At 41.2% G+C, this 25,460-nt stretch overlaps 1 protein-coding gene across 3 annotated transcripts in view; it reads right to left on the bottom strand.

Annotated features, from left to right (window-relative positions):
* POMT2 (protein O-mannosyltransferase 2) overlaps positions 1-25,460 on the bottom strand; it is a 51,372-nt gene that overhangs the window by 15,292 nt on the left and 10,620 nt on the right. For 2 of the 3 annotated variants that reach the window (XM_035108094.2, XM_035108079.2), the window contains exons 10-21: positions 24,389-24,455; positions 22,593-22,662; positions 21,897-21,975; positions 20,774-20,925; positions 15,814-15,905; positions 15,308-15,384; positions 12,826-12,897; positions 11,148-11,207; positions 10,886-10,991; positions 9,320-9,460; positions 8,161-8,275; positions 2,176-7,567 (exon numbers count right to left, since the gene is read on the bottom strand). In XM_035108094.2, the coding sequence (XP_034963985.2) occupies positions 7,462-7,567; positions 8,161-8,275; positions 9,320-9,460; positions 10,886-10,991; positions 11,148-11,207; positions 12,826-12,897; positions 15,308-15,384; positions 15,814-15,905; positions 20,774-20,925; positions 21,897-21,975; positions 22,593-22,662; positions 24,389-24,455 (1,137 nt within the window). In that variant the 3' untranslated portion in view covers positions 2,176-7,461. Of the gene's footprint in view, positions 1-2,175; positions 7,568-8,160; positions 8,276-9,319; positions 9,461-10,885; positions 10,992-11,147; positions 11,208-12,825; positions 12,898-15,307; positions 15,385-15,813; positions 15,906-20,773; positions 20,926-21,896; positions 21,976-22,592; positions 22,663-24,388; positions 24,456-25,460 lie in introns of those variants that run through there. The other variant, XR_009557309.1, reaches the window with a different exon arrangement.

Raw genomic sequence — 25,460 nt, 5'->3', positions numbered from 1 at the left:
ACTTCTGAATATCTTCATGAATAATGCGGTTCTGATCAAGCTCCCCTAGTCTCTTTGCTCATCTTTATGCCAGTTTCACAGGCTGGGTCCCCCACCCTCTCTTCCCTAGCGATAGGAATGAGACACGACAGTTCTTTCTCCCTATCACACTCCACTCTCAGGCTAAGAAAAAAGGAGCTCACGGAACTTCTCCTGCTCATCCCCTGCAGGCCAAAATATAGCAAAGCTACTCTTAAATGTGATTGCATAACAAGCAGCAGAAAGGCTTGTTGAGGTTACTAATATTTTACATAAATGATAAGGGCTCCAACAGGACCATTTCCCTCTTGCCATCAAGCTAAAGGGGAAACCAGTGGGGCAGCAATAATAACCTCAAAGGATCTGAGCCATGGAAGAACAACCAGGCCATGTTAAGACTTTCCTTTGCACTGAACAGAGAGTGAACCTAAATGTCTCATAATGCCCCAGCAGCTAGGGACTACTTTACAAAATGAAAGTCAAAAGGGCAGCACTGCATGACTCAGCCAAGGGAGTCAAATGAAGAACTATGGGTTTCATTCCAGGCATCAGTAGAACGGACCTACATGAAACCATTTGTCTGGTACCCAAACACTTTGCATATTTCAACCATTTCATTACTTACCTTCATTCTATTTGATTTAAAGACCCTGTTCATCAACTATGTTTTGCTGAAGAAGAAAATGCAGTCAGCAGAGCAGACTTCAATTTACCTGGTGCTGTAACATCTCTGACCAAAGTGTGCCTTTAGGTATCTTATACCTTGAAATTGATATACACTGGGCACAATCTGGCCAGTGTTAAGCCCACTAACTTCCCATTGATTTCAATGGAAAAATCAAAGATTCCTTAATATTATTTCTTAATAATAAGAAACCTTTAGAGTAGCCCAGGCATAGGCAAACTTGGCCCTCCAGATGTTTTGGGACTACAACTCCCATGATCCCTAGCTAACAGGACAAGTGGTAAGGGATAGTGGGAATTGTAGTCCCAAAACATCTGAAGGGCTGAGTTTGCCTATGTCTGGAGTAGCCTGTGGGCTTTTTTTTAAAGGAGGAAAAGACCTAACTGTGTTTGGCCAGGAAGGCCTTAACAGCTAAATTCCTGTAGCAGAAAGGAACAAAAATGGGGTGGACGCTCCTTGCCATTTAGTACTGTATCTGAAGACCATTCTTGTCTTTCTTCCGTGTACTGCTGTGAATTCCTGTCTGGTAAGGAAAAACAGAAATGGGTCAACTTTTTTTGCCTTAGCCACCCCAGTGGCTAACCTCTGATGAGAGACAGCGGGAGCACAACCCTGTTGACCCTCCTTGATCTCTTCGCAGCTTTTGATAGCTTCAGCCCTGACATCCTTCTGCACCAGCTCTGTGAGTTCCCTTCCTCCTGCAAAGGTTGGCTCTGGGAAGTGGCATTGAGATGGTTCTGCTCAACCCCTTGTGCAAATGACTATATGAAACTGCTGGGTGAGCTTATTCCGGGATGTAAGAGTTAAGTTCAACCAGTATGCCGATGACACTCAGCTGTATGTCTCCATTTCAGCAAAGTCCAATAATGCTGTAAAAATGATGGTTGCCTGCTACCATGGAGTCCCTTTCATCAGCTATTGCTGGTTTGCCAGCTGCAGCCACTCTTGGACACAGAGAGTCTGGTGAAATCATGCATCCATTTCCTTAATGAATTACATGCAGCTGTCCTTGAGGACGGTTCAGAAGTTTCAGTTAGTACAGAACACAGCTACCAGAATTGTGACTGGCCACCCAAACCTGGTCCACCCAAACTACACCGATTTAAAAAGTTTAATTGGCAGCCTGTTCACTTCCAGATTTAATTCAAGGGGCTGGTTCTTACCTTTAAAGCTCTAAATAGCTTGGAACCCAGGTACTTGAAGGAGCATCTACTCCCATATCAACCTGCCCGGTATTAAATAGCATCTGCCAAAGTCCATTTCCATATACGTCCTCCAAGAGGTGCAAAAACAAAGGCTCTCACAGTAGTAGCACCCCCAAATAAGTTTGCCTGGCTTCAATGTTGCTGTCATTTAGCTCCAAGCAAACACATTTTTTTTATTACCCATGCATACTGACACATTTTATAAATTTAATCAAGCAAGTTTTAGTATGCACTAACGTTTTGTCTCCTCTTTTTGTCCCCCGTCCCCCCCCCCCCGGATCTGCTCTATGCTGTTCACTGTCCTGAAATCCAATATGAAGGGATGCATAAAAAGGTCTCAAACAAATAAATAACTACCTAGCTAGCTAGCTCCAAGACAGATGCTATTACCTGCCTTCTCTTTAGCTTGCATTAGACATTTCTGCGCCTTCAGCTTACTCCAACTCATCATTGTAGCATAATGAACATCTTTATATTATTCCTTTCCATCTCACCTGAATTCCTCCAACAACTCAACAAGAAGTAGAGGGAAACAAGAGGAAAAGCATTCAGCACCTTGCTAAATCGACACTATTGGCATCCTTGTGGAAAATGTCAAACAAGAGAGCTGATTACTTCCAACTTCCTGTGGTATTTGGACATGCTCATTCAGAATTTGGATGAATCTTGATTTATTTCACACAAACCATTAGATTCTAAAAGCCATTCAAGCTTTAGAAGATGGCTATTTAACAAACCAGCTGGTTAGCCTACCCCATTCCATAATAAGCATATATTCAGTGACACTGAAAAGCAGATTTTCTAGGCAATCATGCCAGTGGTTATATACCATTAACAAAAAGGGCAAGGGAGTGGGGGTAGAACAAAGAAGAGGCATTACTGAGTTTGCCAATAAACAATGTATTTTTTTAAATGATCCTATTACAGTACTTTCCCTCTGGAGTGAGTAATTAAATAATCTATAATGAAGTTTCTTACTATAAGCCTATATTGCAATAGCCCTCTTTATCGCTCTGACATATGGAATATTACGCTGCCAACTATTCTAAGCTCTCAGCTTGGTTCCTCAGCTGGATACACAACAGTCAGATTACCTCATTATATCAGTGTTATTCTTGTTTTGAACTTGCTGCTCTACAGCAAGGGTCTCAATTTGCATGCACCTGCATTTTATAATACGGGCAACACCCTTTTGATTTTGAGAATCCATTTGATGCTGTAATAAGGGCAATAAGCAATAGAAAAAGAGTTCAACAAACACCAAATGATAGCAACTATGTGCCAACAATGAGAAACTCCATTGTAGATCAAAAAGTGGCAGGAATAAAAAAGACTCTGGCAACCCCCTGCCACAGGATCTGTGTGTACAAACATATTCCCCCGCTCAACTCCTCGTCCTATATGTGTACATTCTTTAATCCAAGGAGTGGTCAATTCCTGCTGGTGGAACTCAGGAAAAGCAAGCATGGCCATGAGCTGTGGCTACACCGTGACCAGCATTAGTGTTTTCTGTACTAACTAGTCCATATCGCTTCAGGCTGATCCTAACAGCTGAAGTAGGAAAAATAGTAACAATCAGCAATCAACAAGACACTGGAAAGAAAGGCTATTTATTACAAAAGTATGATGGAAATTCTATCCCATTTACAGTCGATCCCTTTACAAAAGCCAGTGCCAGTCCAAAGGCAAGTTATCCTTCCATTTAGTACCATTACACGGCAGTGGACTGAAGTAGGTTCAGTTTGAAATGCGTAGATGGTGATAATGTACAAGACACATACAACACACAAACACACACTTCAACATCAGCAGCATTAGTAAGACAAATTCGTAATGCAGGAAGCTGCCCAGGAGCAGTAGATAACTACATCAGACACTACAGACACACGGATGCCTAGGGCAGAGACCAAATCACTCCTTCAAAGCAATCGCATTAAGAGATGAACTACAGATTCAGGAGCACTATGTGGCGCAGTCCCTCACTTCAGGGCAGAGGTGACGGGTGGCGCAAATGTTCTTCCACTCCAGGAACTTCCTGCCTGCAAAAAGCTCCCATGTCACAGAGAAGGGTTCTAGCCAGGCCTACCCAATATGCTAGCTGTATATGTGAAAGGTTGCTTGTTTTTAAGTAAAGAAACATTTAAACATGTTGATTGATCCTCCATTTTCAGTTTGAAGTGATACAATTCAAGATGGGCTAGCCAGTGTTTCTGAATGAGTAGTTCAGTTCTACTTACCTATCACTTAGGACTCTATATAAATAAAATTTGTGCAGTTTCTGACAAACGTTATCTGCCGCACTCTGGACATGGGGTTCTTGACCATAATACACAGAACGAGAAACCAATACAGAACACAGTACTTGCCGAGGAATGAGCTATCATAGTGTCATCCCACAAGAAGCACATCAGAAATTTTTTATTGCTGATTTTTATTCCTTCCTTCCTAGAAGGAATACTGTAGAATAATACTTGCTAGTCCTACACTAATATGGAAGAAGGGAAAAAAACTGCCCAAGACACAAGTCTTATTTAGGCACATATTCCATCACAACAGAATTCTCTGGGTGCCAGTAAGACCATGGGGGGGGCAGTTCTGATTACTGGATCTGGAGCCTAGGCCATGTAGATGCAGCCATTGGTAGAGAAGTCAATGATTCTATAAATGTAAACTTCATTCTATAAATGTTATTACCCTTCAAACATAATGAATGATATCTGTCTTCTACAGGGATATTTTGCACTCAAGAAAACACATAATCTGATCCATACCCTGTTTTGAGTCAAATACTTTGGGAGTTTTTAAAGAAGAAGAAAATGGGGGTTGTTCATTAGAACTGTGATGGAATAGGTGAGTTGCTAAGCTACGAAAGCCCTTTTATAAGCCATGAACTGATTTGTGAAAAGACACTAATGGGTTAGAGACCCCAACACCTATCAACACCATTTATCAAATGGAAGGCCACTTGTCCACAGTGAAGTCATAACTGCGGCCCAGCTAAGGCACATTCACTGAAAACAACTCCAGACCACAGATCTTGCCCACAGAATCTACTTACTTGCTTACTTATATTGGTACTACTCTTCCAACGCTAGAAAGCTCTATGACATAGAGCTAGATAGAATTGGAAGACTAGTACCATAGAGTGACAGCTAATAGGAATGGGAAGCCTGACACGTGTTGACTTTTTTAAACATTCTGATTCTATGTGTTTAGTATCCATGATCCCCTTTACTGTGGCAAAGCAGTCCTGTCAGAAAAACTTCAAAAGAATTAGCTGCTCAAGACAGCAGCATCTTTCAGCTAGGGGCAGCACTCGTAGTGTAGGTATACAGGTGTATGTTAGGGTGTGAGATTTCTCAGAATGCAAGGGAAAGTGACAATAAACAGTCACCCACCGGAGTACTGCAGAATCCAAGGATGAAATGTATAGATAGCCTTGCTGAATAATTGAATTAAGTAGTAGAAATATTATCTTGATTAATATCTCTTGATCTCAGAGGGGGGGGGAAATGGTTTCCCTCCTCCGAAAAGCAACAGTGGTTGCTAATATTTAACTGCCGTAGAAAAGTACTTTAACATGGAATCCACTAATAAAAGGCAAAAATGAATAGTTCAGTGACTACATGATGGGACCTAACCTCAGGAAATCTAGTCAAGAGTAACACTCAAGTGCTTCGTGAAACACAAGACGGCCAAGTCCTCTTAGTAACAGCTGGCTATATTATTGCTTTTCTATGATTATCAACTGTATTGTTACTGCTTATATTCTATTGTACTTACAATCCACTGTTTCTCCCAGCAACAAAGATGCAGAATAATGGGAAGTTTTCATGACTTCCCTTCTTTTCTATATATAATATCTGAGGAGTCAGGTCAGCCACACGAGCGTATTTCCTGCCACAGGAAACGGTAATAATATCAAAATCAGTAACTCATTTCAGCAATTTCCACCAGTTGTCAACAAGTGAGTTAAAATCAAAGGCTGGAACCAATCATCATTTCTGCTAACTAAAAGGCTGGCCATGAGAGTCTTAAACTAGTTAAGCCAGACCAGATAAATCTTGTGTTTCCCTTCTTAATGGACCTGGCAGCTTGACAGCAGCCAACATGCCCCATCCAGCCTCTCCTGGGAATGTTGGCATATCGTCTCCATGCCAACAGAGATAGCCCTTTGATGATGGCACAGAGGGATAGGATGTGGCAGGCTTCAAGCTTTAAAATTGAGGGTGGCCTCAATTTCTGTGTCATGTGCAAAAGAAGGCTTCAGGGGACCAATTTAACAGAAGCCAAGGCTGAATTTGCTCCAGAGAACAAGAGATGGAATTAAAATAACGTTTTGCAGGGGAACACCTTGCTCAACCTTTTTGCCAAACTTTTCTCACATCGCTGCAGAAGTGGATTCCCACTAAGCAACTGAAGAGCTCTATTCTGCTTATCAAGCTACATCCCTCCCTTTTTTGATAGCATATGACAGAGGTTAATTCCTCCTAAAAACACACACACATGCATTTATATATAAAAAAATCAAGATTCCTGTACCATAGCAGTTAGCAGCATGTTCTGCACACTCTACATTCATTAAAGAGATACAAGCTTCCCCACAGGAAGAAGTGTTAGTAGGCAACTGAATTAGTAGAATGAGTGATATCACAGCTCTCAGCACAAGCTTTAACAGTATGTATTCAACTTCTAGCACGCATGAGCATGCGCGCGCGTGCACACACACACACACACACTCTCTCTCAAAGGCACCATTCCTCACTGTCAGAGGAATTTAGGGCAGGAAACCTAAATAATAATAATAAAAACATCTTTCTCTGCTTTGCAGCTTCTTAAACAAAAGGATAATCTGATGAATGGAATGCTGCAGTTTCATTTCTGCACGAGATCTTCCAGGTAACTGTTAAAGGCTATTCTGAATGGGTGTCTGTGCTCAGACAGCAAAGGCTTTATGCAAAAACAACCCATTGCCTTTTGTGTGATGGGCAGACAGAGCACTGGATCGCAGAAAGCTTTATGCTTTATGTCCAAGTCCCTGAACTTAGAAAAGCAGCCACAAGACTCTCCCAGGAGCATGTGCCATATGTACACAAATACTTTTAAGTTCATGAAAAAAGAAGTTATTGGATATTAACTATCCTGGTCTCAGAAGACGGTTTCCTCTGTTACACGCACTTGATCTTTCCTGAGCTCTGTTAAATCCCTTATGAGCAGAGACAGGCAGACATGAGAGATACCCTTGCAAAACATACACGTCCTCCAACTCACACAAAATGACACCACTGTGGAGCCCATGGCTGTGGGACGGTTAACATATTGCTTGGATGGTTCAAACTTTTAAGTAGCAGCAGGTTCAAGTAAATGGAGCTCTAGGACCCACAGAGAGGTTCTCCTTCATAGTTGCCTCCTCCTCTTCTCAGACCTCAAGGTTGACAGTCCACTGCTTCAGTGCAGAAATGCTGTTGGGGAAACAATCCTTCACAGCTCTTGTGCAGTGGGTTTCACCACTTGTGTTCTTGTTTCATTCCCTTTTTTTCCCTCAGGCTGTATCTAGAACTCCCAGGTTTCCAGCCACCTAAGCCCTGCCATTGGGCTGTTGAGATCAGAAGCCAGAGGTCCTATCATTCCATAGGAGAGAGGGTGGAAGAGGTAGAAGCTGTGGAAAAGATATAAACATGAATCAAATTCCTGGAGACCCAACGTCACAACAGTAGAGCACATAACTGGGCGCAGTAGGTATAAGGTGTAGAGCTACTTGATATACCACTGAGGAACCCTGAAATATTCAATTGTTTTGGCGGTGGCAAACTTGCAAGGCAGATCAAAGTTCTTTCACACACATTAGAGGGTTGAACCAAATAGAGGACATAAGATGCACTGTCCACTAAACTCTGCAGTTAAAGCGGGACAAGAAATTGTGAAAGACATTTTTGCGTCATCTTTGCCCTGGGACATTGCAATGAGAGATGCACCTGAGCCATTATCAAGCTGCTAACTAAGATTGCTCCTGCCTAAGCACTTCAGGAGAGGCAGTTTCTGAAGAAGGCATTGGCTTTAGCATTAGTCAATATCAAGAACCGTTAAGTTGACACCAAAATGGGCCACACAAGGAAACAGTCTTGTAGGAGCATCCCTACATGGTTTCCTGCTTACTTGTCAGCATTTTTCAGGGTTTGGTAATGATGCAAGGCCTTTCCTCTCAAAAATAACCTTCAGATGTGTGTTAACTGTTCAGGAACCAATTCTCACCTGTAGATACTAAGCAGAATCAGCACCATTATCCCATAATTATAAACCTTCCTAGATTGGATTCTGGCTGACACAGCACCAGCACAAAATTTCAGAAATACATCCCATGTAATCCCTGAGGGACAAAGAGAAAAAGGAAGATTGGCCAGGTACACTGAAACTAGAAAGCACAGTGGCACCTTAGTTTTAGAACGTAATCCGTTCCAGAAGACCATTCAAGTTCCGAAATGTTCGAAAACCGAAAACTCAATAGCAGACAGCTAGGTCCCAGGATGTTGCACTCAGTGGAAGCTACATGGCATGTTCAACTTCTGAGGCATGTTCAAAAACTGAAGCATTTACTTCCAGGTTTATGGCGTTCAAAAACTGAAATGTTCATCAACAGAGACATTCGAAAACCAAGGAACCACTGTATCAGTAATCACATCAATATGTATAGTCACACCCAGGATCAACCCTTCAACCCATCTCCCCAAGATAAATCAATTCTATTTCAATCAGATGGAGCTTTCCAGTGGCAGAAAGCTAAAATTCTTTATTTTACCAGGCAAAGTGAAGCATGCATTTAGTCCCTATTGAAAGAAGCATAACATCGAAAATCACTCATCTTGAATTTCTCATGGGTATATTGATTCTAATATCCATGACTTAATTTTCCTTTCTTTCAGAAAAGAATCATCAAGCTAATATAGAAACATTGATTATTATGCTAGACAGTGGCCAGCAGGCATGTATTTCTGGCTGAAATTACTTTTTTTTTCACTTGCTGATACCCTTAACATAAGAAGCAAAACAAAGAATGCTATAAAATACAGGTGATTTCTATAGCACTTGTGGCAGTAGAATGTAATCTTTACCACACAGATTGTCATAAAAACCCCTCTGGGCAGGTCATTCTTATGTCCGTATCAAAAGGTACAGAACTGACAAGAATTGGAGAGTAAGCTGCCCAAGGCTACCCCATAAGAACTGACTTTTGAACCTAAGTCTCCCAGATCAAAGGGTAGACCAAACTGGTCTTGCTGCTGATCAAGATACAGTGCACTGAAGAAACTTTCAAAACCTTAACCCTAAACCAACTATGTGACAATGACCTTTTACATGCGTGTCCTTAATCGGTCACAACATTTCGATTCTGTTGAAACTTGACGGAACTTACCTGTCAACATAGAGGAGAAAAGCATGGCAGGAAAGTAATGGTGAAAATAGAGCACTCTGCCCATCATGAAGAAAGGAAAGTAATGGAGGAGCCATCCTAGCATAATCCTTCCTCCGCTATGTAGCAGGACTCGAGAAAGCTCTAGAACAGAACACATTTCTTGAATTCTTTTTATCCTAACCTGTATAAACATGTGTTCACAAAGCTTCCAGCAGAAATCTAGTTTTATGGAGTTTATAAAACGGTTGGGTTTCTATCCCAAAAAGTTGTTCCAGTTGCACAAGGACTTCTGATTGTGCAATGGAACTTCCCCTCCTTCTCCCTGTGTCCTCCAAAAATATGCTCCAGAGGGTTGGGGGGGGGGACCCAGAACAGATTTCAGGGCGGAACAGCGGGGAGGAGTTCAGTTGAAAATCCTTGCATGAATGGGATAACTTGGTTGGATACAATTCTGTGTGTTTTTACTTCATCAGTTTAGAGTCTAGGAGAAAATATTACTACTGCTACATGCCCAGTGCAATGTGTTCACGACAAGCCAACCCGGCTACACTGTAAATAACCAGATCTAATTCCAGCATGTATGTTAGCAATTGCTGTAGCTCCAAACCAGCAGAGATTAAGAAAATTAGGTAAGAGAGTTGTTTCCTCATCTAATATCACCATTCCATGCAGAAACAAAGAAGGTGTTATGGACATTCACCTTGCCAAGAAGCTCCAAACAGAGTTTAAAGAGAGCATTCTGATTAAGACCCTCAGCATGTGGCTTTCCATAACTTTTGTCGCTACTAGACAATGAAACATTAACAATATCACTGTGTACAACATAGAAGCCAATAAATGAAATAAGCAACAGCTAACAACTCTTAAAGACCCAGTAGATGACTATCCTTCAGCTGTCAGAAAGACAGTAAAACCCAAAAAGAATAGTCCCAATCAGGAATCTCCAAATTCCAAGAATATGAACTCTGAGAAGGAATTGCTCTCTCAGGCTATTTTCCTTGCCATGGGAACCCTAGAGCAGTAACCGTAGCTTTTCAGCTTCAAGTTCCTTGGATTTTCTTTGCTTGATCAACACTAATCATCTCCTTGCTCCACATGCACAAATAAAAAACTTTTACTGAAGGGAATGTGGTCTAGCATTTACTGCATGGACTTTCTCCTTTTAAGTTTCCTCCTTCAATTAGAAAGGACCAGAATCTCTCTTTAAAAACTAGGCCGAAATCCAGCAAATCAACCTTTGTGAGGCAGATTTAGGGGAGCATGGTGGTTTGTCCGCACTGGGCGCAAAGCTGAGAGGGCACCACAGGGAGCATCGCAACAAGGACTAAAATGGAAGGCAAGAGGTAGGGGAGCGCCAAATTTTGGCACTGCACAGGGCACCTCTGAAATCTGAAAGCCCAAAGTCTTCCATTGCTGTTGCACTCCACCCATTACTATCATGATTCCTTTTATACTGCACTCAGTGTCCTTTCATGAGTAGTGGAAGTAGATCTGCAGCAGGAAGCCATAATGTTTATAAAACAGAAGAGAAGGTTATAGACCCAGAAGGTAGGAAATTTACTTTACCTTTGTGCTCAGCTGTTAGCCGAACTCCCCTCTTCATGGCCACAGAAACGAATATTGCCATTGTGATATACAATCCAAGAGTAATTAGGTTCAGCCACCAGATCACCTGTGAGGGAAAGCCTTGCAAGTAGACAAAGATGCACAAAAGGCACCATAAAACTACATGATACAGGGAGGGGAATGAGAGGACCTATCTGAAGGGAAGGGAGGGAAACAACTTCCCTCATCCCACCTAGGGCAACCAAAACTATATTCTCCTTACCGGATTTCCCAGCAAATAAACCCTGTAGTCTGTTTCATTGACTCCAGAAAAACGAAGGCCCTGTGGAGAAATTGATGGCCACCATCAGTATGTGATCAACACAGTTTTTTTCAGTCTACATTTTACCTTAAGCCTGAGGTTTCCATAACAATAAAAATCTGTGTAAGAAAGAAACCAGAACAATGCATCATATGTGGTAGGAGAGTGGAGTTATCCAAAAAAATTGGAATAATATAAATGAGGAAATTTTAAAAAATGTTTAAAATATCCTTTATTAAAAAGCCAGAAGCATTTCTTTTAGACTTAATTACAAATGATATTCCTGGTGATAAAAAGAAAGTATTCCTATATGCGACAACGGCGGCCAGGATGCTTATAGCTGCAAATTGGAGGGGGGGGGGATTCCATCAGTAAGAGAGTGGCAAATCAAACTATGTGAATACATAGACTTGGCAAGGTTAACGGCAGTCTTAAGAGGACAATCAGACCCAAAATTAATAAAAGAATAGGACTGTGTTAAATAGTATATGAAAAAAACCCATTGTTCTGGAATAAATATATTGATATGTGACGAATGAAGTTTGCAGGCTTAACGAAAAGAAAAAAATAGTTATGAAAAGCATAAAACTGGAAGTAATAAATGTACATATACATATAACACAACGAAAAAGAAAAATTGAAAATTTGAAGTCGCTAAAGGATGGAAGGAAGTCAAAATGTATGTTTGGTTATGTTTTGTTTTGTTATAGTTGTTTTTCTTGTTTGTTTGTTTGTTTGTTTTTCTTTTCTTTTTTCCCCTCTTTGTTTTAGTTTTCTGATTAATGTTTTATTTTATTTTTATATTATGTTGTAACTTGGCATGGCAAATTAAAATTAAATTTAAAAAGAAACAAACTGTAAGATCAAAGATTTCCTTGGGGACCCTCCATTACAAGACAGAGAAGTGTCTCCAATGCAATAGTGTTTAAAGCCCTACATTAAAAACCCACAACAGTGTTTAAAGCCCTAAATGACCCAGGCCCAAAAAATCTGAAAGATACCTCCTGACAGATCCTCTTGGGTGCTAAGATTGGCAGAGGAGGCCCTTTTGGGAGTTCCGCCACTCTCAAAAGCTTTGGGGAAGAGGTGACCCAGGCAAGGGCATTATCTGTGGCACCCCCCATAGCTGCTGAACTCCCTCCCCATAGAGGTGAGTCTGACAACTTCATTATGCAGTTTTCTGCAAATGCTGAAGACACACCTCTTTACCCTGGCATTTGACATTTGAGATGTGATTTTTTAAAGTTGTAATCATACTGTTTTAAACTGTGGTTGTAACCAGTAAAGAGTGGGTAATAAATTGAAATAAACAGAGTAACAATAGTGTAGCTTCTATAATCAAACCTCATAATTATATTAGGAACTATTTCAGTCTTTGCTGTTCCGATAGTCACACAGCAGCAGCCCCTGTTGTCTGGGAGCCAATGGTTATTTAACATGTCATGTCGTTCCTTAGCAGCAAGAACTACAGGAGGGCAAATCAGAATTGGTTTTGTGCAAAAGCCATTTAGACAAGCCTTCCGAAAAATTCCCAGATACAACTGAAGATCAGCTATTCACAATGTTACCTTGAAAACAATGAGAAACAACATGAAGTTAAACAAGTTACAGTGCCTCAGAATTTGTTTTGCTCACATACTTGGTAATTGATAGGCCAGTGCCAGGGTTTGGATGTGACTTCATTCTCCTTTGGTTTGAGGCCACTGTTCCCCTACAAGGAAAAACAACAGCTATATTCAGTAAACAGCTATGCTGCAATAAATATTCTCCCTCAATATATATTGATATACAAGTTCTTACATGTAAAATGAAAACTAAAAAGACCCTTGCTGTATCAAAGTGCATAAATACTCCAGAAACCTGTTTCACAAAGTAGGACATGAGAGCCATAGCAGTCTCTGACTACTGTCCTCCATCAACTGATAATTCTAGACATACTGCCTTTGAATCAAGATAGCTATCAAAACTTGTAGCCGTTGATAGACATCCTCCAAATTTGCATCTGTATGCAAGCTACAGGCCCCTCTTTTTGCAAAAGTCAATACACTGGTACCTCGAGTTACAAACACCTCAGGTTACAAATGCTTCAGGTTACAAACCCCGCTAACCTGGAAGAGTTACCTAGAGTTGAGAACTTTGCCCCAGGATGAGAACGGAAACCGTGTGCCAGCGGCGGCAAGAAGCCCCATTAGCGAAAGCACGCCTCTAGTTCAGAACAGTTTCAGGTTAAGAATGGACCTCCGGAACGAATTAAGTTCATAACTAGAGGTAGTACTGTATGCCTTTTTGCATGTCTATATGAACAGCATATAGATCTTTCCTCGGGAAATTCTTTCCCGTTACTGTAGTCTAGAAGTGAACGAATACCCCGAGGAAATATCTAAATGCTGTTCACATAGACATGCTAGGCTTCCCCAGATAGTAGTGAAACAGATTAAACCCAGGTATCTATGCTAAAGCTGCCGTGTCTCTCAGAGACCTGCTTATTAGAAAAATGTCTGAGGAAATAGCTTGTTCTAAGGTTAAGCAGCAGAAGTTCCATAGCCCAAACATTCAAAACCCTGAAATAACAATGCTGGATCAAATCAGAGGTTCTTTGCGGCAAAATCAGAGAAACACAAGCATTAGGTTCTATGTTCACATGGCAGGGCAAGGGACTGGGTCTACAGCTCCATAATAATGGAAGCTAAACATGTTGCAAAACTTGATTTTATTCAGTATCTACAGGAAGGGCTAAGGTAGGAGTCTAACAAGGGTATATACTAATTATTTATCACAGTTCAGGTCACAGTTAACCACCTATATTCAAGCCAGATTGTACATTAAGGGCATTTGTCATTTAATTTAAACTGGCTAAAACCCATTATGTATAACTGGTTGCTGGAGCTGGAGCACACAGCCTTAGACAGACACTCATGTTTACAAGAACAATCCCCCCCCCCCCCGGAAAATATTTTCTTCAAATGTATGTTCTCTCTAGGCAGCGTCTCAGAGGGGAGGAACAACAAGAGATGGTTATCATAACCCTGTGTGTGAGAGCTTTGCAGGGACATCAGGCAGAGCACCACTGGAGACAGAATGCTGGAATTGATGGACTTTTGGCAATCCTTATGACATTAACAAGCATTTGCTCAAAAGCTAGTCTGTGTTCATGCGTGCACACATGAATTTCTATTTCTTGTCAAATATATTCACACTGCCCTCTAGTGGAGGCAGGCTAAAAACTTTCACACAACAGAATTTAATTAGATCACTATCCAAAGGGGAAGGCTTCAGAACCCTCCCTGAAAAGAAGACCTCTACAGTCCTTTATTGTGAAATCTCCCACAAGATCTCACCAGGTTTGCTTTTACTCTGGAAAGAAACTATCTTTAGTTTAGATAAATTGAATTGTTCTTACAATATCAGTGTGGGAAGCTTTGAGGGTTCTGGGTTGTTGTTGTTTTTGGTAACTGCTTTTTAGAAAAGCAACAAATATAAAAAAGCCTCCTTGTCGAGATCAACGTATTAATAGCATTACTATGAAAGAGAGTTAATATTAGTTTTTTATTTCTTCAGCTGTTACGTTTGACAGCTTCAGATAATTTTTACGCCTACACAAGGACAATGTTTCTTAACATCTCAGGAAAATCTGACTCTCAGCCGGAATCAGGATGTCAGGATGACAAAAATCTTGGACACCATGATAACTGGTAGTCTCAAATAGCGAGGAGCTGTCTGCACACAAAACTCCAGGGGCCCAGATCTTCCCTTCATCCATAAGCATTCCCACACGCAGATGAAAAATGCAGAAGAGCTGCACACACCTTAAAAAAATGTGTGGTTTTATTACTTATATCAGCGTGCTATCAATAGCACGCACAATTATGTATCTTCCTTCATTTATTGGCACTGTCTTCCCCATATTTGATGGATGCCAGAGATTCATAAAGAGCCCTCACTGATTACACAAGATGTCTTGAGAACTGCACTACTAAACACAAACCTGCTGAACCCCACAATGCTTCTTCTATTCCAGATAGTCCCCAAGTTGGCACAGTTAACACAGAAATAAAAGGAGTGTTTTTTCTACAAAGGAAAGAAAGTTACAAACAAAATGGAACCCAAGCCAATCTACCTACTCGGATCATAACCATGTGAGACTCCAGCAGAATCTCTGGAAAGGAAGGTTTCAGAACATCCAAACTGATATTGGGCACTATGGAAAAGAAGACAATTTAAAGTGGGATCTCACATGTTGATTAAGTACATACATTCATGATACATAGACGTTCCTGCTGCATTAAATTAGGTCCCAGGTGCGGGCAAAGGCCAGAAGGTGTTTAAAACAACAACAACAACAACAACAACAAACCCATGTAACACAATACCTTGAAAAGCCATCTTTCCCCCACTTATTCCTGCTGTGCACTAAAATGTCAAACTAGAATCTCAAGAAGCTTCCTTGTGAGTATGACAAAAACATGCTCAAATCTAGCCACTGGGGAAATTATTCGGGAATTCCAATTCTTAATATTTTGCTTCAACTGCTTTATGGAGCTTTTCTCTCTTCAAAATCCACAAGCAATAGGAAGGGGAGAGGAAATCTTAATATTTTGATGACAAAAAGGTACATTCAATCACATACACCTGGGATTAACGTGATCTTCAACATTCCAGAGAGAATTAGGAGACTCCTTCTGATATGGAGTGCAGGTGACTTCTACCTGTTCCCAGCCCCTGTGAAACAAGAACCACCAGTAAGTCATCAATAAAACTTCTGAACTTGCCTATCCCAACTTGCATTCATATTCCATGACATCTCTCTGTCAGAGACCCTTTTCTTACAGAAACATTGGCCTTTCAGAATTCACACTGAACCAAAAGACAATCTAAGGGAATCAAAAGTCTTGTTGAATTGCTGTTGTAACTGTTTTAATTGTAGTGCTGTTTTAACGGGCTTATTCTCCGATATATTTTAATTGTGGGTGTTTATTTTAATGCTTTGATGAAATTGTTTGTATGTTTAATTAGGTGTGTTTTTGTAAGTGGTTTTACACTTGTAAATCATTGAGAAGCCACCTTGGCAATTAAGCACCATAAAAAATTAATAAATCACCACCTCCACCCTCTAAGATAGATACACACACATATATTTATGTTCTAGTTCAGGCTTCCTCAAACTTCAGCCCTCCAGATGTTTTGGACTACAATTCCCATCTTCCCCGACCACTGGTCCTGTTAGCTAGGGATCATGGGAGTTGTAGGCCAAAACATCTGGAGAGCCGCAGTTTGGGGGTGCCTGTTCTAGTTGCTTAACTTAAACCAGTGCTTTTTTTCCTTAAAAAATATTTAGTGGTACTCTCATTTTCCTACTCGTATTGAAATACTGCCCCTCAATGAGGCCAAATTTAGATTCACAAAATGTTTAGGGGGGTATGTGTATCTCTGCATCCCCCCAGAAAAAAAGCACTGACTTAAACATTTAAGTTCAGCGGCCTTGTTTACAAAAGCACTGGACACAGCCTTTAAAAAAATAAATAGAAAAAACAAGTTATGATTAGAATTGGCAATATGCATCCGGCTCACACTTTTAAAAGAAAGAAACTGTACTTTGGTGATTTATACATTTGACAGGGTGCCATGAATGTATTCCCCCCCCCCCATTTCAAAGGAAGACTCACACATCCTTTCAACGGCATGGGAATAATTTTACATCTGTAAAGTGTGACAAACAGACCTAGGTTAGTCCACATCTATGGTGAACCTACTAAGAGGAACAATTTGCTGTCAAGTGGGGAAATAGCAAACTGTATATGCAGTAACAGCCAGGCTCTCACTACATGAGGAATACTCTGGAAACCAAACCATACTCCCTGCTCCTCACACTCTTTTAATCTTTACTAGGCAATGGTCCCCCTGTTTCTTGTGTTTATATGTCTTGTTAAACTATTTTAAAATTGGTTTTATCTAAGTACATTGTTCTCTTGCTAGTTTGCTGGTTCCTGAAGTGGAATGACCTGGAATGAAAGAGCGCATTTTCTAATGCTCAATTATCACAATGGTTTCAGGTTAACTGCCTTTCTAGCTAAAAGATGTCCGGGCTTGACAGCCTTACAAATTCAGCCTTGACAAGCAGATCCACTTACATAGAGACCGAAGCACACATATACACCATTGTGCAGGCAGAGGACAGCCAAAGCATTCAGAAGAGCTTTTTGTTGCCCGCACCTGCTCTTCCCTAGCAACTTGCACAACAAAAAACTCCACTGATCCTTTTTGTTAGAAAGCAATTATATTGACTATTCAAAACATGTGAACCAGCAAGTAAATAAGCCAAACATTTTCAGAGGAGAATTTTCTGCTATTCCAAAACTTTTAGTACAGACAATTGCATGGCAATTAAAACTCATAAGGAGGATAGCTAAGGAACACTATGTATAAAGGAGAAATAAATGACTGCTAGAGGTTAACTGATGCTTTCTCTCACACAGCGTATAAAAGGCAAGTTAATTTAAGGAAATTCACTTAAGATTCCTGCCTTCTCCTCCACATGCCTGATTCTACATCACTCAGGAGGCCCCCCCACCAACCTCTGGAAAGGTGCTTTGGGCCCGGGTGGCTACAGGGAAAAATACGGGGCAAAAAGCCTTCCACCTGTGAACTTCCTTAAATTACACGCATGCACACAAAAGCCCATACCAATGACAAACTTAGCTGGTCTCAAAGGTGCTACTGGAAGGATTTTTTCTATTTTATTTTTATTTGGTTCTGACGGCAGACCAATACAGTAATTGAGGGTACAGAAGATAAGCGACATTTGGGCTTCGGCCCCATTACTTTGTCCTATTTCTTAATGAAGGGTATTATTAAACGAGACTGTGCTCAAAAAGGAACAGGTAGACCAGTGATGGCGAACCTATGACACGCGTGTCAGACGTGACACGCAGAGCCCTCATTGCTGGCATGCGCCCCATCGGCCCATTCGCGCTGTTGTTGTTGTTCCACCCCCATTTGTTCTCCCGCTCCTCATACAGCTTGTCTCCGCTGTTAAAACCCAGGTCCTTTTTTGTTGTTGCTGGTAGCCAGAGATTGGTTTTTTTAACCCTTTCTGTGCTGTTTTTTTCTGGCGCTTTGGCAGACCATGATTGGGTGTAGCAGCGTTCATTTTTTAACCCGTTTGGCAGACTATGTCGGTGCTGCATGTCAGTTCCAGCGAAGGTATTATTCATTATTTATTTCTGTCCCCCCCCCCAAAAAAAAGCGCAGCAGCTTTGGGGCACTCTCTCAAAAAAAGCAAAGCAACTTTTGCACCCCCAAAAAAACCTCCAAAACTTTGGTCAGCAGCTCCCCCCAAAAAGCTCAACAACTCTGGGTACTTTGTGATAAATAAATAAGGGGTTTTTGGTTTGGTTTGGTTTAATAATTAGGTTTTGGTTTATTAAATACAGTTATATATTAAAATTATACATTTTTGTTATTTAAAGTATAAATATCGTGAAATTATGGGGTTTTTTTCTCGAAGTGACACACCACCCGAGTTATGCTCGGTTTTTTGGCGAATTTTGACACACCAAGCTCAAAAGGTTGCCCATCACTGAGGTAGACAGATATGGGGCTATGCTGGACAATACAGTGGACATTCTGCCTCACCCCACTGAGACAGAGAGGTCCCAAGAATTAGCTTAGAAGCCAAGGGTCTGCAGGCACTGTGCACTGCCTGAGGTTGCTGTGGTTGCTGTGTCCCGCTGAAGACTTTTGGTAGGGGTCTGGGTTGAAGCCTGAGAGTGTTCAGAGCATGATGGCCAAGGAAAAGGTTTCATAAGCATAGCCCTCAGTGCTTTGTGATTAAAAGTGTTAACTGGTTTGGAGAGGCTTGGGAAACTGGCTCTTAGTTTAAATGGGGCAGGAGAGGAGAAAATGGTTCTCCCAGAGGTATTTGTTTAAAGTGGCAGTAACATAGTAACCTGGCAGAATGAACAGTTATTTTAAATTAACAATAGCCACGTTAAGTTCATTATATAGTAACCTTTCAAACTAAACATAACCCTTCATTTTTATTATTTCTTTTTTTAATAATTATTTTTATTAAGGATTTTTTGGGTTACAAAGGTAGTGCAGTGTCTCATGCATCATGTTTACACATCAATTTTACTTGTTGAGACATTATGACAGGCATCCCCAAACTGCGGCCCTCCAGATGTTTTGGCCTACAACTCCCATGATCCCTAGCTAACAGGACCAGTGGCCGGGGAAGATGGGAATTGTAGTCCAAAACATCTGGAGGGCCAAAGTTTGGGGATGCCTGCATTATGAGGAAGGGGGGAAAGAGGTGGGTGGGAATTATTTCTTAATCAAAGCTAAAACGCATCTTACATTGTTGCTCTGCTTTTAAGTGGTGCCTGCACTGTTTATGCCACAGCTACTGGTGGGTGATCTGAGGTTTATTATTAACCAGTCATTTAAATATATACGGTGGCAGAAGGGAAAATAGGTTTGAACAAATAAGTAAAGGGGTGTAAGAATTGAAGTGAAGCGGGGAAAGAGTAGCTAATCCTTTGACAGTTTGGTGACCACAAGGCGGGATTATAACAATAGCTATAATAATCCCTAACAAGTGATGGCAGCCGTGTGAGATAGATAAATAAAGGAACACTTTGCAGGCATAATGAATAGCACAATCAGGAAAAGAACACTGGATGGCATGGAAATGCTCTCAAGCACATTTTGAAAAATTTTTATGGATGGCTTTCCCTCATACTCGGGGATCTGACAGACAACCGTATTTGGGACTAGAAAAGAACTCACTACCATGCTGGATTGACAGTGAGCTGCTCACAATGGGGGTTGTCTTATTACTATTATGATTGTTATTATTTCCTGCATAGCTTGCCGTGATCGTATAGTGGTTAGTACTCTGCGTTGTGGCCGCAGCAATCTCGGTTCGAATCCGGGTCACAGCAGGAAGGAATGCTTATGTTTTGAGCCAGCGTGGTGTAGTGGTTAAGAGCAGTGAGTCGACTTGTAATCTGGTGAACCAGGTTCGCATCCCGCAGCTCCTGGGTGACTTTGGGCTAGTCACACTTCTCTGAAGTCTCTCAGCCTCACTCACCTCACAGAGTATTTGTTGTGGGGGAGGAAGGGAAAGGAGATTGTTAGCCGCTTTGAGGCTCCTTAAGGGGAGTGAAAGGCGGCGTATCAAGTCCAAATTCTTCTTATTCTTACCTGCCCTTCGCTATAAGGTCCCAGAGCAGGTTACAGCAATTTCAAAACACATTATTCAAAACAGTTTAAAAGAAATTACCATCACAAGAACAGCATGGATCCTGAAAATATATATCTCAAGTGACAAAGGCCAAAGGGTAAATACAATGTTGCCATTCCTGCTACAGGTGACATTGTTCACTCACTTTAAATCATCCCAAGATCAAGCGTTGCAAGAGCCGTCAGCAATGCATCTGTTTTCTACAATGCAGCCCCAAATGCACTGAGTCACATATTAAAAGGAGGAAATCAAAAGGAGGAAATCAAGAAGGATATGTGCTGCCTTGCTCTGGAGGTCCCTTCAGGCTCAAGAATTCCATTAAAAACGACTCCTGGATATTTACCATTTTGGCAACGTCTTCCCAGTTGAACCCAAGAGGCAGCCTGTAGCCACATGAATCAGCCTGATCCGACTACGGAGGACTTTGATACGCTTCCCAGTCTTTCTTCCCACAACCTCAATTCGCCAGAAATCATTGCAGTCTCCAGTTCCATTCTAGGAAACGCGCATACCAAGAAAAAGAGGGGGAACACACAGAGACAAAGAAGAACTATTATGAATGAGAGAGGAATGGGTTTCTGAAGCTTCAAGGCAGTAGCAGTACTTGTGAGGAGCTAATGAGGCCCTTCAGCATTGCCCTGTCCAAACACCAGCAGTAAGTAGCCATTCCTCATAGGGGAGTTGCTCCAGCCACCTTGATCCTCTTGGTTTATTAACCAAGGCTTGACCTGTGGTTGCAGATCACAATTAAGGAGGAGACACCTTAACCACGATCTGGGGTGACATGCTATGTCAAAACTTGTGTTAGCTGCCATACTGCACAGTGCTAAAAGCAGCAGCACAGTGAGCCAGCACTATCCCAGTAGACCATAGTTTGGTTTACTGTGGTGTGCAAAACATCACAATGTTTTTATTGCTCTTTTTGCCTCTACTTTTTTAGGACCAATAAATAAACTGCACTGCTGCTCCCCCACTCCCACCCCACATTTGGATTAAAAAGTTACACAGAACCGTTAGTCAACTGCTGAAATGGTTTACCACAATACATTTTTTCACCTCACAAGAATGAAAGAAAAAAAATCTTTTCATAAAGGCTAATGGTTGTACATCCTTCAACCTAGACACCAATAGGTCATAACAAGTGCAGAAGAGAAAAAGAATCAGTCAAGCTGTTTAAAGAGCCTTAACTCCTTGAAGTTGAGCGCTGGCACAGGTAGGCTTTTGTATTTCATGTTACATCACTGTGGTTTATATGAGGGTGAGGCACTCTCAGTATTCTCCAATAATCTCAAGAGTTTTTTTTTAATATGAGCTAAAAATTCATACTACAGCTTCCTGTTCTTTATGAAAGAATCATGGATTTTGAGCAGCTTAAAAGAAAGAAAAACCCCAAAGGAGAAATAACCCTTTGTTCTGGGAACATATTCCAGGGCGGGCAGAATCAAGTTTTCTCTTTGTTCACTTACTATGCCGTACCCAGTGACCTGAAGATGCTTTCTCGTCAAGGGGGCTTCATGAGGGTGACTGTGCAGGTTTCTAGAAGTCCTAAAGTTAAAATAAAATCACATTGTTTGATTTTATCCCTAGAACAGTTTGAGCGCTGAAAATTCATTTCAATTAAAGAAAACTTGGTTCAAACATTTTCCGTCATCTTCAACACAGTTGAATAAGGTGACATTCCAGGAATGTTATGCCAAGTATACAGGCGGTGACCATTTTAGGCATGTCCAATTGACACGCGATCACCGATGCGCTGGTCCTTCTGGGCCCAGAAGAGGGCAGAATGGGGCGGAACAAGGTGGGGCTAACTTATGTGTACTCCCCCGACACACAGAGGGGCCGGGAACAGAACCCCCTTGCAAAATAGTTGCCACCTGTTTCTGTCAAAATTTGCATGCCAAGATTACCATTTACAGTGAGGTCCACATTCTCTCTCAGAGCAGATTCCAGGAATACTAGTGCAGTTAATTTCTTAACGCAAATAAAGAGCATCTAATGGTGCTTCAAAGACTATCAGGGGATAGCACACAGAAGAGAGAGTCATCAACAAGGTCTGTTCTAACCATGGTGTAGTTACTGGCAGACCAGATATCTATTACCATACTCAACCAGAACTGCTACTTCAGGCCTTTAGCATTCCTCACATTTCCTAAACAGCTTACTCTTTGTGTTCCAAACGGATAACGTCTCCATGCCTTACAAACTCCACAGGGAAGGAAGGGTCTGAATGATCTGGTGAAACAGAAGAGGTCACAGCATGAGATCTGAGGCTGATGGAAAAGATGTAAGAATGCCAATATCAAATAAACTAGGAAAGCATCATAAAAATATCATCGTTCCAACATCTCTAGTTCAAATACAAAAAAAAACACCTCGAAATATTTCCAATGACTTTCCAATATCATCATTATGATAAAAAGCTTCTCTAACAGCAAACAAAATGTATCGCCAGTAAGACAGCACTCTTCCTAGGATGTCACAGCATGCAAGTGTTAGAAAAACATTAAAATTCCTGAACATTCAAACTGTAGCCACAACCAGCAAGATGAACAAGGAGCTGTGTTCAGCACTAAAGATAAGTTTCCTTTTGAAATATTTCATTAAATTCAGATAGATTACACAACTACTAACTTGGATCTGAGTCTCTTGTGTTTATACTTTGATACAAAAGGGGTAACTATGATTTAATTTTGCACTAATATATTTCAATTTGAAAGTACATAAACCATCTGTTAAACTGATGAAACAGCAGGCAGCAGAGATAAATCTGGGCATCTCTCAGGGGAGTGTTATGTTGTAGATGCACCACAGGATTAGATCAGGAGGCACCACATTTTATTTTATACCTTGAAATGGGCCAGCTTTGCCACTGCCCAAAAACACAACCTGAAATGCTTATCCAATTCAGCTATGTTGCCGTCACTAGCCCATGCCACCAAGAGGAATGCACTCCAAAACTTGCCTTCTAGCACTACTGGACTATTTAAAAAGCTTGCAAAAACCTTGTATAATGACCTCCTCACAATAAGGAACAGAGTTTATTATATATGTCAGATCTAATTTGCCACTAGACATGTTCACTGGAGTGGTTGGACTAGGACCTGGGAGACAAGAGTTCAAATTTCTTCTGAGCCATGAAGCTCACTTGGGTGACCTTTGGCCAGCTACAGTATCTCAGCCTAACTTACTTCACAGGGTTGTTGTGAGGATAAAATGGGGGGGAAGAGAAAGCATGAATTGCTGGGATAGCTCAGTCGTACAGCATGTGACTCTTAATCCCAGGCTCGTGGGTTCGAGTCCCACGTTAGGCAAAAGATTCCTGTATTGCAGGTGATTGGTCCATTCCAACTCTACAATTCTATGATCCTATGTATGCCACCTTGACCTTCTCAGAAGAAAGGTGGATATGAATGTAAAAAATGAATTATAAAAATAAACAAAAGTGGCAAGTGTGCCCCTCCAAGGCAGTCTTGAGAAGACTCACAAAGAAGAACTGGGTTCAAGGTTCAAGGTCTAAGTTCTGTGTTTTGGCACCCATTCAGGACAGGCAAGTCCACAGGACTTGAGAACAAGTAGATGCTGCCATACCTCTTACTTCCATAGTCACAGACAAGACCACAGGCATGAAAGGGCAGAGAATGGCATCCACACTTCCCTTTACCCAGAACTCAGTGGACCATGCACCTTCAGCAAGGAAGAGATGCACCACTGAATATGCTGCCTCCGAGGGGTATCAAACACAGCCCAGTTTATAGAATAAGTGAAGAAGAAATGATGTATGCTACCTGGAATACCTTACAAGAGGAGAGGCAGAATATAAAAGTAACAAATAAATAAATAAATATGGTAATCCCACAGATTTAGAAAAGAAACTAAAACTCCTAGGGAAAGGGAGATCAATTTTCTTGAAGAAGGGGAAAAAAGAATTACATATTACACTGCTTTATTCTCAAATTACCTGCTTTCAAGTTGTGTTTCTTTATAATCCACAAGTTATTCAAGTCCTTATGCAAATATGCAGTGACCTAGAAGCACAGAGAAGTCATTGCATTCCATCCCTTCAAAAATACAAGGAGTCTAGTGTTTCTGCATTCACTGCAGACAAAGGCAATTCTATGCATTTGTGAATAACAGGTTTGTAACCAATACATACACATACACACACACACGAAGCAATTGCAGTTTGTTGTGAATAGTAGCATAGTTACTGCTTTTATTATTTATTGCGTTTTCAAATGCATTTTTCAAATGCATTTTCCAAAGAAGCCAAATCCATGTTTGACCCAAGATGAATATTTGACTTTGGGGGTGTTATTTCCACCCTGTGACACTTCACCCCCCAAGTGACCAGTTATTTCTGTGCTGGACATAGGCTTTTACATCAATGCGTTGTGCACACAAATGTGATACAATATAATATTTGAAGTCAACTCTTTTTGAATTAAGAAATGCATGGAACCAGGAATCTACACTGCCAAAGTCTAGAGGAAAGAGCGATGGTCCCCGCCTTATTCTCACCCCTGTCCTGTGTTAGTCTTCCTAATAATTCACCCTCGACTCCTTGTGCTCAAGATGGAAGTGCTTTTGGAGAAGGCTTGTATTCTAATGGTTGTGTGAATTACACCAGTCCTGTAAGCAAGTGGTACAAGACCTGCTGGAACACAGAAAAGGCTTAGATAATCCATAACCCAGCCTCCTGTTCCCCACACTGGTAAACCAGATGCCTCTGGGAAGGTCACAAGGAGGACATAAGCGCAATAGCCCTTTCTGCTGTTGTTCCCTAGTGATGGGTATAGAAAGGGATACTGCCATCAAGACTGGTAGCTACCGATAATACTAACAGATCTTCTCAAGCACTACACAAGACTTTCAGGCTGCAAAGATGCTGTAAAAAATCCATAGCAAGAGAGGAACATTAAACAACCATTATTTGTACTAAGAGGACATGAAGCAGCTGAAACAGGACAGGTCTCAGACAGATTTTGACTTATAAGCCATCTAGAAGTATTTCTGCAAGGCATTCCAGTGTC

The sequence above is a fragment of the Zootoca vivipara genome, chromosome 1 (genome assembly GCF_963506605.1).
Source record: "Zootoca vivipara chromosome 1, rZooViv1.1, whole genome shotgun sequence".
Taxonomy (NCBI): Eukaryota; Metazoa; Chordata; class Lepidosauria; order Squamata; family Lacertidae; genus Zootoca; species Zootoca vivipara.
Note: the sequence above shows the minus strand (reverse complement) of the source record. Positions and strands in the feature narration are given on the sequence as shown.